Raw genomic sequence first — 14,632 nt, forward strand, 5'->3', positions numbered from 1 at the left:
GCCACTGAAGTGATGGGAGATAAACTGACGTGGAAAAAAATATCTTGGCATCTGCCACATTGCTCCTAAGGGTGGGAGCGGGGGACGATGTGAAAAATGAGAGGCATGCAAAACTCATCAGAGCGCCAACCTTTGTAAGGACAGCTTCAGTTGACTTCTGGTACCATTAATCATCTTGAGTGGAGACAGGCTGAATGTGCCCAGAAATGCAGACTGCATTGCAGACTTTGCTTCCCTGGCCTAGGGGCAGGTAAGTGGAGACAACAGAACACAAAAGAAGCATGCCATGGAGCTTGGCAGTCTGACTTGCAGTACTCAGTGCTGCTCGGACCTGGCTCAGTCCCTTCCTTGTTCTGTGACCTCTGACATCCTACAAGCCTCTGGGCCTGGCTTTTCTCATGCATGGAGGTAGGATCACACCTCTAACCTGCAGGATCTAAAGGCCTCAACAGAATGAGCCTTCCCACTTGTTGCTTGCAGTGATTAGGATATATGAGTGTAAATTACTTCTCTCTTGAGTTTCCACCAATCCAAGTGAGTGGCCATTCAGGAAACTGTCAAGATTACCCACAAGATTACACAATGTGACTGTAAGCTATTTTATGCCTTCCATAAGAGACTGTGGCATCAAACAGAATGCTCTCATGTTTGTAACAAGTAATTGGGACATCCTTTCTAGGAAACTGTGTAACTACTCAGAGGAACTGATGAACAACATGTGGGGGGAGAATGGAGAGGATGCACACAAAGACACAAAGATACATACCATAACAAGACACACAGAAAGCTCAGCAGAGACTAACAAGAGTTAAAGGCAAAGATGCTTAAAGGCACTGAAGATCTTGGCTCTACCACATAAACCCTTGCCTGGTTCCTTAATGCCCATACCTAAAATCTGGTAAAAGTTGCCAAGCAGTCAATTGGTTAAGGACTGGAGAGACAGCTCAGTTCAGAGCACTGGGGCTGGAGACAGCCCAGCAGAGTGGTTCAGAGCACTGGGGCTGGAGACAGCCCAGGGGTTCAGGGACTGCTGCTCTTCCAGAGGACCAAGGCTCCATTCCCGGCACCTAAATGGCAGACTGACTCCCTCTTCTAGGCTTTGTGGGTACCTGGCACCAAATGTGAACATGTTTTTTAAATACTTTTTTAAAAACGTTAAAAAGTATTGGTTAATATATAAGCAAACATTCTTAATGCATAGGTTAACATGGAGAAACCTGTCATCATCAACTAATGTGGGATTCCTTCCCCTCAGTATGCTGTGAATACCACTGGTAAATACAGAATATAGCCAGGCTGGTAGAGAGAGAGAGAGAGAGAGAGAGAGAGAGAGAGAGAGAGAGAGAGAGAGAGCGCGAGCGAGAGAGCGCGCGCGCGCGCGCGCAAGCGCGCGCGTAGGTGGAGTCTAGGAGATGCCATGTAGCTGTCGAAGAAGACAGACTCCAGCTGCAAGCCAGAACCTCACCGGTAAACCCGAGCCTCATGGTTAAATATAAAACGATAGAAATGTGTTAATTCAAGATGTAAGAGCTAAATAGGAATAAGTTAGAGTCATTGGAAAAACAGTATTGTACTTAATACAGTTTCTGTGTGATATTTCAGGTCTGGGCAGCTGGGAAACAAACAAGCAGTCTCTCTATCAACTATACCAGACACAGCTCCCTGTCCACAGCTCCCTCATTCCTCAGTCCCCTGCAGATATGCTGGGTCACTGAGAAACAGGTACAGGTGTTATCTAAGGACTGAAGCTAAGAACTGGCTCTTGCATTCCTCTCTCTTCTACCTCTTTAATGGTGCAGGCTGCGCTGAGGTGAAGGTACACAGTAGAACAGCCTCAACACCCACTCACCACATGTCTAACAGCTGCCCCTAAGAAACTCAACTTGTATCAAACTTTTAAGAAGTAGGTCTTTGCTGTATTTCAGAAACAGGGAACATTTGCTGAGCACCTAGAATGGTCCAGGCACCATATGTAGTGTTTGATGTATTTTTAATAATTCTTTTCTTGTTACTGTAGAACAACAGTTCTGATCTGGGGATAATTCTGGCACCTAGGAGTTATGGCAATGTCCAGACACATTTTTGCTTATCACTAATGAGGAAGCATTAGAATCATCTCATGGGTGGAGACCAGGACATTGCTCAACACTCCTCTAATAAAAAATAAAATGTTACACCAACCCAAGGAAAACTCCTCCTGTTGAAGCCAAACCAGGTATCTCTTCCAAGTCAGTGTTTCTTTATCCAGATTTACATACACATTATGTGTCTATACATACACATCCATATTTCATTATTTTTATGCTCAAATGGGGACAAATCCCACACAACACTGTGAATCTCTGCAGCAGAAGCCTTTTTCCCTTTTATTTTCCTAAAGCTAGAGCTTTCAAGCAAGCTCACTTCTGGCCCCACCCTTGATTCAACTTGCCTGGGAGAAAACCAAGCACCTCCAAATTGCCTGGGAACATCAACCCGGATTGAGGACTGGAGGAAATCCCACTCCCTTGACATCAAAACCTCTAGACCCCTCAGGAATACCACTTCTCCCAAAATACCATCTGTCACCTTGCTCTCCTCCTTTCCTCACGAGCACTGAAGCATCCCAAACCATGCTCCATCAACCGTGTCATCTCTCTCCACAGACATTCTTCAAAGCACTTAGGTAACTCCCCCTGACATCACCAAACCCTCGCCTGCTCATGTTCACCTGTGCCTCTTGCCTGACCACTGACTCCACTCCTCTTTTGAAATGTTACAGTCTATTGGATTCTGTGCCATCAACCCGTCAGAGCTGCTTGGCTTGGAGTGTAATTTCAGTAATACAGGATAAACATACTGGGCAGCAAGGTTAAGAGCGTAAAGGCTGAGTTTAGAGTAATCAGCACTGGGAAGGCAGAGACAAGAGTCTACATAACAAGTTCTAGGCCACCCAAGGCTGAGAATGTAGCTCAGTGTTATGAGTGCTTATCTAGTGCTCCCCAGACCACAGCACACAGGTCTAAACCAGTGAGGACAATGCTGTTGCATGTTCCTCCAGTATCAGAGAAGCAAAGGTGGCAACAAGGTAGAAGTTAGAAACCTTTACACTTAGCAGATTGAGACTGAAGTCTTAAAATGGTGCATTGGAATATATTAAAAAGGAGAGAAATTGTGACTCTACAGATAGAAAAAAAGTCCAAACAAGCAATTTGATGACTGTCTGGAAGAGATGAGATGGAGGAAACAATGTGGGTGGTAAAGCTGGGAAACGGTATGGTCTCACTAAAGAAATGCAGAGACCAAGAACCAACCCTTGGGCAAAGGCAGAGCAGCAAATCATGCCCCTGTGAAGCTGCAAGACAGGAAAGTGGTGCAAGCGGGAGAGACCAACACCTTAATCAAGGAGCAGCCCACGTTCTCCATCTGCACAGCTGAGCCAGACAACAGACAAGCAGCTCCAGGGCAGGGGGCAAGCCGCAAGTGTTTTAGCAGGGCAATGGGAAAGCGGAGACAGTAAATCCAGGGCCTTCAACTAGTTAAAACACACACACACACACACACACACACACACACACACACACACACACACACACACAGAATAGTGACCAGAGACCAGAAGTGGCCTAAGAGCAAACAACCCAGAGGCACAGAAAACTATGTGCTTACTAGCTCAGACTGCCCTTGCCATCTTTTGACTGGTTTTACCCACCACAAATTACTCTGCAATCAAGGAGACTGTTAGCCTCAAGAGGGCCACCAGGCCAGTCAAGTTAGACACACTCATTTTTCTCACCAGAGAGGTACACTTATTTGCCCAAGGCTGTCTGACACAAGCCCTCTAGAGCAGTGGCTCTCACTCTTCCTGATGCTGCGGCCCTTGTGGTAGCCCTCAACCATGAAATTATTTTCATTGCTACTTCGTAACTATAATTATGCTACTGTTACAAATCTTAATGTAGGTATCTGACTGATATGCAGGATATCTGATACGCAACACTGTAAAAGGGTCATTTGACACCCAAAGGTGGTTCTCAACTACTGCTCTAGACAAAAGGCAAACTACAAGCTCTTTAGTTGTTTGCTGCTTTTTAAAGAGCAGATGATGAAACCACAAGCAATTCCTTCTGAATAAAATGAACGTTTAGTAAATGAGTATTTACTAGTAAGGTATACAAATCCAACAAATGTTGAGTCCTAAATGAAATTCTATTCAACATCCAGTCAAGATGCACTTTGCATTATCAAAAAGAGGAGCCAGAGGGATGAAAGGCAAGACAAAGTTTTACTTTTAAATGATTGCAAGCAAACCAAATAACACGTAAGACATTCTTGAGTCCTAGCATCTAGTAATTTGGGTTAAGCTACACTAATAGCAACCTGAACAAGCTATTCACTGTCCTAAATTAGCCAGAACGGACTGCTGTAAGGCTGGCCGCTGCTTCACGGGAGTTACAAATGCTATTTACTACTTTTTCATAGAGAACGCCCCTGACCTTTAAGAAAGTAGAAGGGAACAATTTACTCCCTTTCTTTCTTCAAAGAACTGATTTTTTTTCTACTAGACTAATAAAAGATAAATCAACAGTGATACCTGCTGCTTGCACTAACACACAGGAAACATATACTCCTTAAAGACACACATAAAAAGAAGAAACTTCAGGTACTTACTAAGTTGTACAAAAAGCTAGATTTGATACTCTCAAAAAGTGAAGGGAGCTACAACAGCATAGAGAAATAATTTAATGCCTTCCAGAACAGAACTCAGCTCTGGGGAGATTTTCCTCTTCTGTGAGGGCATCTCCCATGCACCACAGAGCAGGTGCCTCCACCGCCTATCCGTTTATGCGGTAATTTTCATGGATTTCTGGCCGGATGTCACACACGAAGGCCAAGAGGTTATCAAGGACTTCATCCCGGTTCTGCTGGAAGTAGTTCTGGAGGACGGTCATCTTCTCCTGGGTCTCCTTCTCCACCTCACTGCTACAACTGCCGTGGGACCCCAGTGCCTGCAGCAGAGGAGATGGGATACAAGGGGACATCAGGAAGATTCTGTGCTTGAGCCACTTAACAAGCAACCTTCTGGCTTATGGAAAAGCCCCAGTTTCTTAACAAGAAGGCAGTATTTCGATGGCAGGCAAAATAATCTGTGAGCAAAGCTATGTGACAAACCAGGCACTCCAGCAGAGCTCACTGCTATCCACAGTGTTCCAAGGTCTAGTCCACGGCCTTAGTAAAGACTGGAACCAACCTAAAGAGTCGACAACTATGGCACCATCCACAGTGTGCACACTGTGATCCCAGCTACATACAGAGGCAGGGATTCACACAGTTCAGTGTCCAGCGGGAGCAACAGTAGTGCTGCAAACAGCCAAGTGTACACACGAACCTCAACAACTGAAACTGATTACACTAGAAATGCAGTGTTTCATAACCTCACTGACAGTATCCCACAAGCAACTGTGCTGCACGTGGAAGGCTGCTCTGACACAGAGAATTTACCGTGCGGTGTAACACTTTATAGTACCAATCTGCCAAGAGGAACACTGCATACTTTAATGCTCTTTGTGATTGCCAAGGGCAAAGAAAATGGAAGCCTGTGTTACTTAACGCTAAGAAGCAGGCATAGGTGCCCATGGTAACTGGACCTTGGAGAGCACCGAGTAGGGCTTGAGAATGAAGCACAGAAACGTAAAGACAGGAATGAGAAGAGCTCAGAGTAGTCACCCCAACACCTGGATGAGGGCAAACTCAATCTTTCACATGAGTTTTTAACTAAGTCAATGAACTGCAAACCACTGTTAACTGTATGGAACACCACCAGCTCCATTCCCTCCCCCTTCTACAAATTCGTCTGCATCCTTTGTTCCCAAGATCTCTCTGTGCATCATTTTATGCACCACAGTTGCCTACCACAGTGATAAACTCGGCTCTTTACTGAGGGGCAGGTTCCATTTTATTCACATTTAGACTGTCACAGCAGTCTTCAGAGCTGTAGGTTTGTAGGACTTAATGTAAGCTAAACTCCATGAAGGCAGGATCAGAACCTACCAGTTTCTGTCTTTCCCTAAAAGATTGCTAAACAACAAAATAAATGAAGACTAAACTCTGATACAGTAAATAAAAGTAACCATCTCAAGAGACAAGCTGAGTATCAAACAAAGCACACAATAAACAGGGATGTGGACAGGTGGCAGAGAACGGTACAGCAGGTAAAGGCCAAGGATGCAATCCCCGGTACCACCAAAACCCCTCAAAACCTATGCTGAGTATTTACAGATCTACATAAAAAATTAAGTCAATAATGAAAAGAAACAGAGGCCCACCGCAGCTTCCTTGGCCTTGAACTCCTTCTCCCTCTGTAGGCGATACTGTTCAATCTCAGCCTGGGCTTCTTCTTTGGCCTGCTTCAGCCTCCGGTTCTTTCCTGTTTTTAAAGAGAAAGACATAGGGAAGTATTTCAAAGCAGAACAGCAAGTAGATGCTGCTCATGAATCTTAGCATGATGAAAATAATGTTAGGCAGTGGTGATGTGCACTGTTAATCCCAGCACTCACACTCAGGTGGATCACTGTGAGTTCAAGGCCAGCCTGGTCTACAAAGCAAGTTCCAGGACAGCCAGAGCTGTTGCATAGAGAAAACCTGTCTCAAAATAAATATAGAAATAGATAGATGATAGATAGATAGATAGATAGATCATACATAGATAAGTAATAATAATAATAATAATAATAATAATAATAATAATAATAATAATAAAAAACAACACCCGAGAGACAGACAGGAAAGAGGGAATATAGATCTAAATTACAACGTAGGTTCTGCCTCCAGCCTGGAAGCGGAGACAGCACAGGAACGCTCTTTAGAGTTGTGAGCAGTGCATGAAGACCTCAGTTCAATACCCAGAACTGCACTCACACTCCAAAGGGAACCTGTGAAAACAAAGACATGCTGTGGAATGTCACAGCACAGTCTCTCAATCTCAACTCTTAACAACCTGGTAACATAAGATGGGTGACAGCCGTCTGGGGAGCTCTTCCTCATCCCAATAGTCAACAGCTAGCTGTGTCACTGAACAACTGCAGGTCTTAGGAGTCTGCTGGAAACTAACGCGCTCAGGGAACATCACCTAAATGTAGCTGAGGAAAGAGATGACGTAATACTGGAAACAGTCACCAGGGCTGTGGCAGAGGCAAAGCCAGGACTGGGGAGAATGCTAAGTGCTATGTCAGAGCACACACACGCGCACACACACACACACACAGCTGGGAGGGAAGAGAACAGGGAACTGGGGAAAATGCTAAGTGCTATGTCAGAGCGCGCGCGCGCGTGCGCGCGCACACACACACACACACACACACACAGCTGGGAAGGAAGAGAAGCAGGGGTTCGGGTCTCTGAAAGACAGCAGTTTAACATGAATTTGCAAAGTCTCCAAGTTGTCAGAATATAAATTCAGCCAAGAGTCAACAGTCTCTGCTTTGAAATCTAGGAGAGAGAGAGAGAGAGAGAGAGAGAGAGAGAGAGAGAGAGAGAGAGATCTGTGTAGCCGTGGATGTCCTGAAATTCACTATTCACAGACCAGGTGGGCCTGGAACTCACAGAGATCTGCCTGCCTCTGTCTCCCATGCGCTAGGACTACAGGTGTATGCCACCGTGCCAAGTTTCACCAACAGAGAATTCTAAATTAGCTTAAATAGGTTAAGTGATGTATAGCGAAAGACAGCATGCATCTTTGTAAAAATCAAGCGTTGTTAGAGATCACTGTATTATCAACTGTCTAAGGTCCACTCTACACAAGTGGACAGAATCAGGAGAATTCTGGACCTGTAATGATTGACTCTGTGACATCAGCACTGTCTGACAAGTCTGAAACAGTCTTTCCCTACACTCCCCAAGGATTATTTCTGCAACTCTACACTTAAATACAGTACTTATTTCAGCTCTCTTCTCCTGTTCTCCCCCATCAGCTACATGGGCTACATTTAAAGCTGAAGACCTTTCCCAAATCAAGACTCTATCAAAGACATCCATGGCCCAACCATTATGCAGAAACTGCAAGGTAATTTCATAACTCATCATTTCCAACTTCCACAGCTCCCTGAACCAGTCACTACAACAAGACAACCACTGCCTTTTGGCAAATATCTTCAAAGTTGTATTGACAGACTTCTGAAAAATCAATACCAGTAGATCATACAAATACACATTCCATTGAACCAGGAAGTCTACACACTATGCAAGTTCACCACACTTCAATTCCCAGAGGTCCCCCACTCCGCTTTTGGGTTTTTATAGCCAGTGTTGGGCCCAAGTTGGGGGTCCTCCTGTTTGGGATCAGCCTGCCTTACAGTTATGATCATCGGCCCCCAAGATTTCTTTTAAATCATTCTTTCTCAGACCTTCTAAATGGGAACCAGGGTTTTTGTTTCACACCAATGAAATCATGGAACATTTTTACTCTCAAAGTCCCAAAGTAAAGATCTCATGAGTAACGTAGGCTTGATTATTTTACACCATACACCGTTCCTTCCCAGCTCTTAACTGAGTCAAATGTGCTCACAAATCAAGAAGGGATAGTTTTCAAATTTTAGCTCTTTTCAACACCTCTCTTCTCAGCTACTGAAAGTCTTATACTGTGAGTTAACTGTAAGATAACCCCTTCAAAACAAACTCCTCCAGCAAATGACAGCTAGCTGACTCACACAAGAAGGCTGGAAACCTAGAAAGTCAGTCCTTCCCACCAGTGCACGTATCTGTTCTTGTGCCTCCTCCAAAAGGTCTCACATGCTTCCACACACAACCTGCTGTGGCCGCTGAGTCATCTCTGGACAAACTGACAAGTCACTCTGGAAATTCTGGATCAAGAATATGGAGACAGACTTGCCAGTCACCCGAAAGAAAAGGCTGCTCACCATCCCCTGCACTCTCACAGAAAACTTCTCCCAGGAAATAGAGGGCACAACTCCTACCAGAGCCACACGTGAGGTCTACTTGGGGTGGGCGTGGTGACACATGCCTTTCACCAGCACTGGGGTCAGAGGCAGGCAGAGCTCGGATAGCCCACCTCAAAATAAACACACACACTCACATAAATGTATACAAGTTTTATACTAAGAAAACTTCCATGTATGATAAAGGCCGCTAAAACCCATACTGTTTTCTAGGGTCTGCTCAAATGAGTCACGCTTTTCCCACCTGTAAATAGGAGTAAATAAGTATATTGCCTGCTTACCTTGAAAAACTGATAAAGTTACAGAGACAAAGTCTCCGGTTTCCAAAAGCTTAGTCTAAGAGACAAGGCCAGGTAAACCAAAAATTTACTGTAACACTATGTCAAAAATAAGAACCAGGGGGAGGGACTTCCAACCTTGTCTGAGGCAGGAGAGACTGCCCGGGAACAGCTGCCTACATTCTGAGATCCAAAAGACTGGCCATTTGGGTACGTGGGGGGAAACACGGAGAAAGGTACTTCCAATCAGAGGGAACAATGTGCAAAGGCTTGCAGGAACCCAAATGAAGCTGCCTTGAAGGTATTCAGTACGGCTGGAAGAGAATGCCTCACAGGAACACCCTCATGGAAAAACACAAACGCCTGATTTAATGAAGCGCTTCCTTTAATTCGTTATGAAATACCAGCTCCAATCTGTGGGCGCTATGGCACTGTCTGGAAGGAAGGGTATTGGGGAAGTTATATGCACATTCTAAGCAGGTGTGAAAACACTGGTTGCAGAATAAGACTGGCTTCTTCCACTCCTCAGTTCCGGTTAGACCGGTGAGGTAAAATGACTTTTCTGGCCGCCTTGCCCCTCTCAACACTGGCCTTTCACTACCTACACACATCTGTTTAGTTGGTATGTCCTCCTCCTCCTCCACTGTAACATGAGACAGCCTATGTGAAGATGAACTGGGAACTCCTCTAGCCTATTTCAGGGGAACAGCAAAAAAAGAAAAGAAAAACAAGAAAGAGAAAGAAATGAACGAGTTAGGCAGCTATATGAACTCGGGTGGTTGAACTAAGATGCTGAAGCAAGAGATGGAACGGGGTCTGGACAGAGAGGCTTGACAAATGGCTTAAAGAGACAGGGGAGAGGGGGCCAGGATGATTTAGGTTCTCAGACTCGACCACTGTGGCGCTGGCTCCCGCGATTGAGCCGAATCCTGGAGCAGAGATTAGGTGGGTGCAAGAGTTTCGGTGGGTGGCCCGCAACACGCCCTCCACCCGGAGAAGGGGGCAAACCCACTCCCGTCTCCACGGGCAGCGTGTGGTCCCACCTCGCGTCTTCCGGGCCGCCCGGACACCTTCTGGCCCGGACACTGTCTCTGGCCTCCGCCCGCGGCCTAACCTCTGTCTCCCGCCCGGGATCCCGCCCCGCCCCGGAGCTCACGCTTGCGGGCCTCGGACACCTTCTCGGCCGCCCGCTTCTCGGCTTGCAGCAGCTGCTGGATGCCCTGCGACTGACTCGCCATCGCTGAGGGGACCTTCGGCCGAAAGAACGGCCTAAATCAACAGCTTCAACACACTAAGGAAGCCCCTGGGTCAGCTGACCCGCCGCCCACGATCTGCGCCTGCGCAGCGCGCCGAAGCCCCGCCCCGCGCCGACGCCGCGGCTGACCGCCTAGGAGTCCAGTGTCTCCCGGGAGGTGGGGCGGGGCTGAGCAAGGCGGAAGCAGGAGAGTGCTAGGCAGTTCACTGAGCCTGTGCATTGAAAGGGGGTGGGGAGGACAGCTGCTTTTTCCTTCTACTATCTGTTGATGGCTGGTTTTGTTGTTTTTGTTGTTGTTGTTGTTGCTTGCCTGGTACTGTCCCTATGTGGCAGCCCTGCCACGTGGTTATTTCCTTTCCCTTCAGCTAGACTCCTCACCTTTCTGGAACTTCTTCAGAATTTAGAACCTATTAGCAAACAGTGCTGGCAATAGGGGTACAACCTGCAAACCCAGCGCATCCTTACTCAGGATGCTGAGGCAACATGATTCAGTTCAAGGCCTGACTAGATTGCATAGTGAGGCCATGTTTTTAATTTAAAAAAAAAAGAAAGAAAGAGAGAGAGAGAGAGAGAGAGAGGTGGGGGAGGAGAGGGAGGGAGAGAGAGAGAGAGAGAGAGAGAGAGAGAGAGAGAGAGAAAGAAAGTGGTGGGTGGGGGTGGTGCACGCCTTTAATCCCAGACGCCAAAGGCGGGGGTAGGGGGGTGGGGGGGGTCTGTTTCAAGGCCAGCCTGGTCTACTTAGCAAGTTCAGAGGGGGGTGAGGGAGGGAGGAAGGAAGGAAGAAGGGAGGGAGGGAGGAAGGAAGGAGAGAGGGAAAAAAGTTAGGAAAATTTCTGCCAATTTCTACTCACATCTCTCTGCCCCCTGAGTGCTGGAAAAGACGGAGGGAGGGAGGGAAACTTCCTGAGAGTTTTTGGGTGAAGTTTGAAGCTCCAGGTTCCAACTCTAGCAAATGCACATGCGCACACTCACTCTCATGGGGTCTTAGCATGAAGTCAAACACCCCTGTGACTTCTGGGCCATCCTTTTCTATTTTGTTTCCTTTTGCTGTGCTAGGTATTATAATTTATAAAGATATGGTGGGGGATGGGTCCCACAAGGGGCAGCAGTGGGTGCCCTGGCGGATGTCTTGAGGCCTCAGCAGGAGACAGTCAGATAGATAGCCATGCAGAGAGAGTTTGAGTATAGAGTTTATTTAGTGGGTTATGGAGGGAGAAGGGAAGGGGATAGGAGAGAAGTGGGGGGGAGGGTAAGGCAGGCCCCCTCGGATCTATGGATCCTTTTAGGGACACTGTTCCGTTCCAACCTAGTGCCTGTCCTATGACTGCTCTTTCTCAGCCCCTTTATCCTGTGGACAAATGGATAACGGCCTGAGCCAGTCATTTCTGCCTCACTTGTAGGAAACAGGCTGACATTTTCAACTTCTACCAGCAGACAGTTAAATGTAAATAGCTACACCACGTGGGCAACCAGGATTGCTGCCATTTTGTTTGAGCTTAACAAAGGGAGGAGCCAGAGACTCTCAGGTACCCCCCTAGCCAGAGAGGGCCATTTGGTGTATTTGCATGATGGTTCACCTTGGAAGAGCCCGCCAGGGTTCCCTTTACACACAGAGACCCACCTGCAGTGCATCTCCTCCCCTGTAATGACTCTGCTTTCCCCATTAAAAAAAAAAAAAAAAAAAAAAAAGCCAGCTTCCTCTCGTTCACTTTTCATTTAACTTTATGTGGAACTTAAATTCTGTGTAAATGTATATATACTTACTGTTAAATGTTATAATTGTCTGTTCATTGTATCTATTCCGGACTATGAAAACAGCAGCAAGGCTCACGTTTTAAATTGGCATGTACTCTTAACTCTTACAAAAATACTGTGTATGTAATCCAACCCTGCTTTAAAATATATTAAGCTGACAACACAGTCATAGATTAAAAAGAGTAAAGAAAAATTAAAAAAATAAGCTGTTCTCCACTATTGTGAGTTCTACCGTTAAGCTTCTATTGCAAACAGTTTTTCTTCTTTATCTTTCACAAATATAATATTGCCTGTTAAGTTGACAGCCAGTACAGTCAAGCTTGGACCCAGCTCTCCAGACAGATTCTGTGCTGTAGTTATAACTTATCTATACCCAATAAACAGCCCTCAACTGCTCAGAGATTTGGGGAATATAGCATTTAAATGTTTAATTATTAAAAGACTTTTCATAACAGAGAGACACGTTGGCTCCTAGCAGCAGCACTCTGTTTCCTCCAAAGAAGACAGAAGACAAATGGGCACAGAACAATGTCCATTCACAATTCACTTCATCAAGTGAAAGCGCTAACCGTTGGGAAGAACTGCCTTTCATCTAAACTGAGGATCTCCAGATGTGGACAAAGAATCCTATGGAATCAACTTGCCTAGCTGTTCAGGCAAAGGTAGGTTTGTCTTCCTATAGATTTTCTAACCCGCAGGATCTTCCGGAGCCTGGCAGGTCCTGCTTCTAACAGCAGAAGACAAATACAGCCCTGATGCCCTTGCCCTCGAGGATGCTGAGGCGTGGCTGCAGGTAGCCAATAGAGAAAGTCTTCTGTCATTTTTTAAACCAATAACTCAAGTAAAATTTTATCCTTCTCAAAGATCTCTGATGCAGTTTGACAGCTGAGAGGTTTTATCAGTTTAGAAAGACAGCCTCACCAAACAAATTTCATAGTCTGAAGATACAAAAATGCAAGTTATTAAAATGTGTACCTGCAAGTTATAAAGGTGTGAGGATAAATACAGTTATCAAATTTCTCTCTCACGCTACCTTTCAGGCTTAAAGATACTTTTCATTGTGCAAAAACATCTCTCACAGTTGTTTTGTGGTGTGGAAGAATTGTCTGTATTCTGTCAGTCATATTTTAAATAAATGCTGATTGGCCAGGCAGGAAGTATAGGTGGGAAAACCAGACAGGAAGTAGAGGTTGAGCAAAGAGAATGAGAGTATTCTGGGAAGCAGGCAGCTTCCTCCGCCATTCCTGCCCAGATCACTGAAGAAGCAACATGTGAACTGACAGCTGAAAAAGGTACTGAGCCACATGGCTAACACAGACAAGAATTATGGGTTACTGTAAGATGTAAGGATTAGTTAATAGGAAGACTGAGCTAATGGGCCAATCAGTTTATAACCTAATGTAGACTCTGTGATTTCCTTTGGGACTTGCTGGCTGCGGGATACGGGCAGGACAGAAACCCCAACAAGCCGGCCCTCATGTTACAGTTCTGACATAAATATGCTGCTGTCTATACAATGTATGTGTCTAAAACTTATGTCTTCACAAACTCAAAGAATTCTTGTGAGTTCCAGAGAGTCGAATTGTAGGATCCACCCTAAACAGGTCAGCTACACCTTTCTCAATTCCCTGGTCCTAAATTTTTTTCCTTCCTAAATTTAACTTTGTCCTCTGCTCGGCCAACATTTCACCAGGTCCAAGAGACACCAGACAGTTCCACACCACGAATCATGGATGGGAGTAAAGCGATCAAGTACCCCAGAATGTGACCAGAGCCCAGCTATTTTAGGCCCCTCCAAGAAAGACTTCAACACCCACAAATAAGCAGGAAGAAACACTGAGAATCTGCCGTCCCAATTCCTTCAATCTGCAATGCCTAACTCCTGCCTTTTTATTATAAGAAAAAGATGGGAATGTAATCTGCTGACCTGATCTGTCACCTGGATAACCTGTCCCTTTAAGAGGCAAGCCACGCCCACTCCCAACCTCTCCCTTCTGCTGAGACAAGTAGATCTCCCACCAGTGCTCACTTGTGCTCTATCTCTCTCTCTCTCTCTCTCTCTCTCTCTCTCTCTCTCTCTCTCTCTCTCTCTCTCTCTTTCTCTCTCTCCCAACCCCCTTCTTCCCTTCCCCTTCCTCTCCATAATCCACTAAATAAATTCTGTATCCAAACTCTCTCTGCATGGCTATCTATCTCTCTGTCTCCCGCAGAGGCCTCAGGCCACCCGCCGAGGGGTGACCCACTGCTGCCCCTCCTGGGACCGGGTCCACCATCATATAGTATAACACTAGGACAAAGTCAGAGGAGTCACCAGCAGACGCAGAGAGAAACCGTGCCGCACTGAGAAAAGGTACCGAGTCATGGCAAAGCATAGATAAAAAATTTGGGTTAATTTCAATGTAAGAGTTAGT

The 14,632-nt window shown here is 45.8% G+C and overlaps 1 protein-coding gene and 1 long non-coding RNA gene across 2 annotated transcripts; one reads left to right on the forward strand and one right to left on the reverse strand.

Moving 5' to 3' along the window:
* Nucleotides 1-4,245: 4,245 nt before the first annotated feature.
* Atp6v1g1 (ATPase H+ transporting V1 subunit G1) lies at nucleotides 4,246-10,550 on the reverse strand. Its single transcript, XM_087904949.1, has 3 exons — nucleotides 10,368-10,550; nucleotides 6,306-6,406; nucleotides 4,246-4,988 (listed from the first exon to the last, which is right to left on the reverse strand). Exons 1-3 carry the CDS (start codon nucleotides 10,447-10,449, stop codon nucleotides 4,815-4,817), a joined length of 357 nt encoding a protein of 118 aa, XP_087761075.1. The 5' UTR covers nucleotides 10,450-10,550; the 3' UTR covers nucleotides 4,246-4,814.
* A 748-nt stretch (nucleotides 10,551-11,298) lies between these two features.
* LOC148122808 (uncharacterized) lies at nucleotides 11,299-14,392 on the forward strand. The gene is made up of 2 exons (XR_015737382.1): nucleotides 11,299-12,883; nucleotides 13,915-14,392. It is a non-coding gene; the product is annotated as an uncharacterized LOC148122808 (long non-coding RNA).
* The last annotated feature ends 240 nt before the right edge of the window (nucleotides 14,393-14,632 follow it).

This window comes from Myodes glareolus, chromosome 3, assembly GCF_982192425.1.
Source record: "Myodes glareolus chromosome 3, mMyoGla1.1, whole genome shotgun sequence".
NCBI lineage: Eukaryota > Metazoa > Chordata > Mammalia > Rodentia > Cricetidae > Myodes > Myodes glareolus.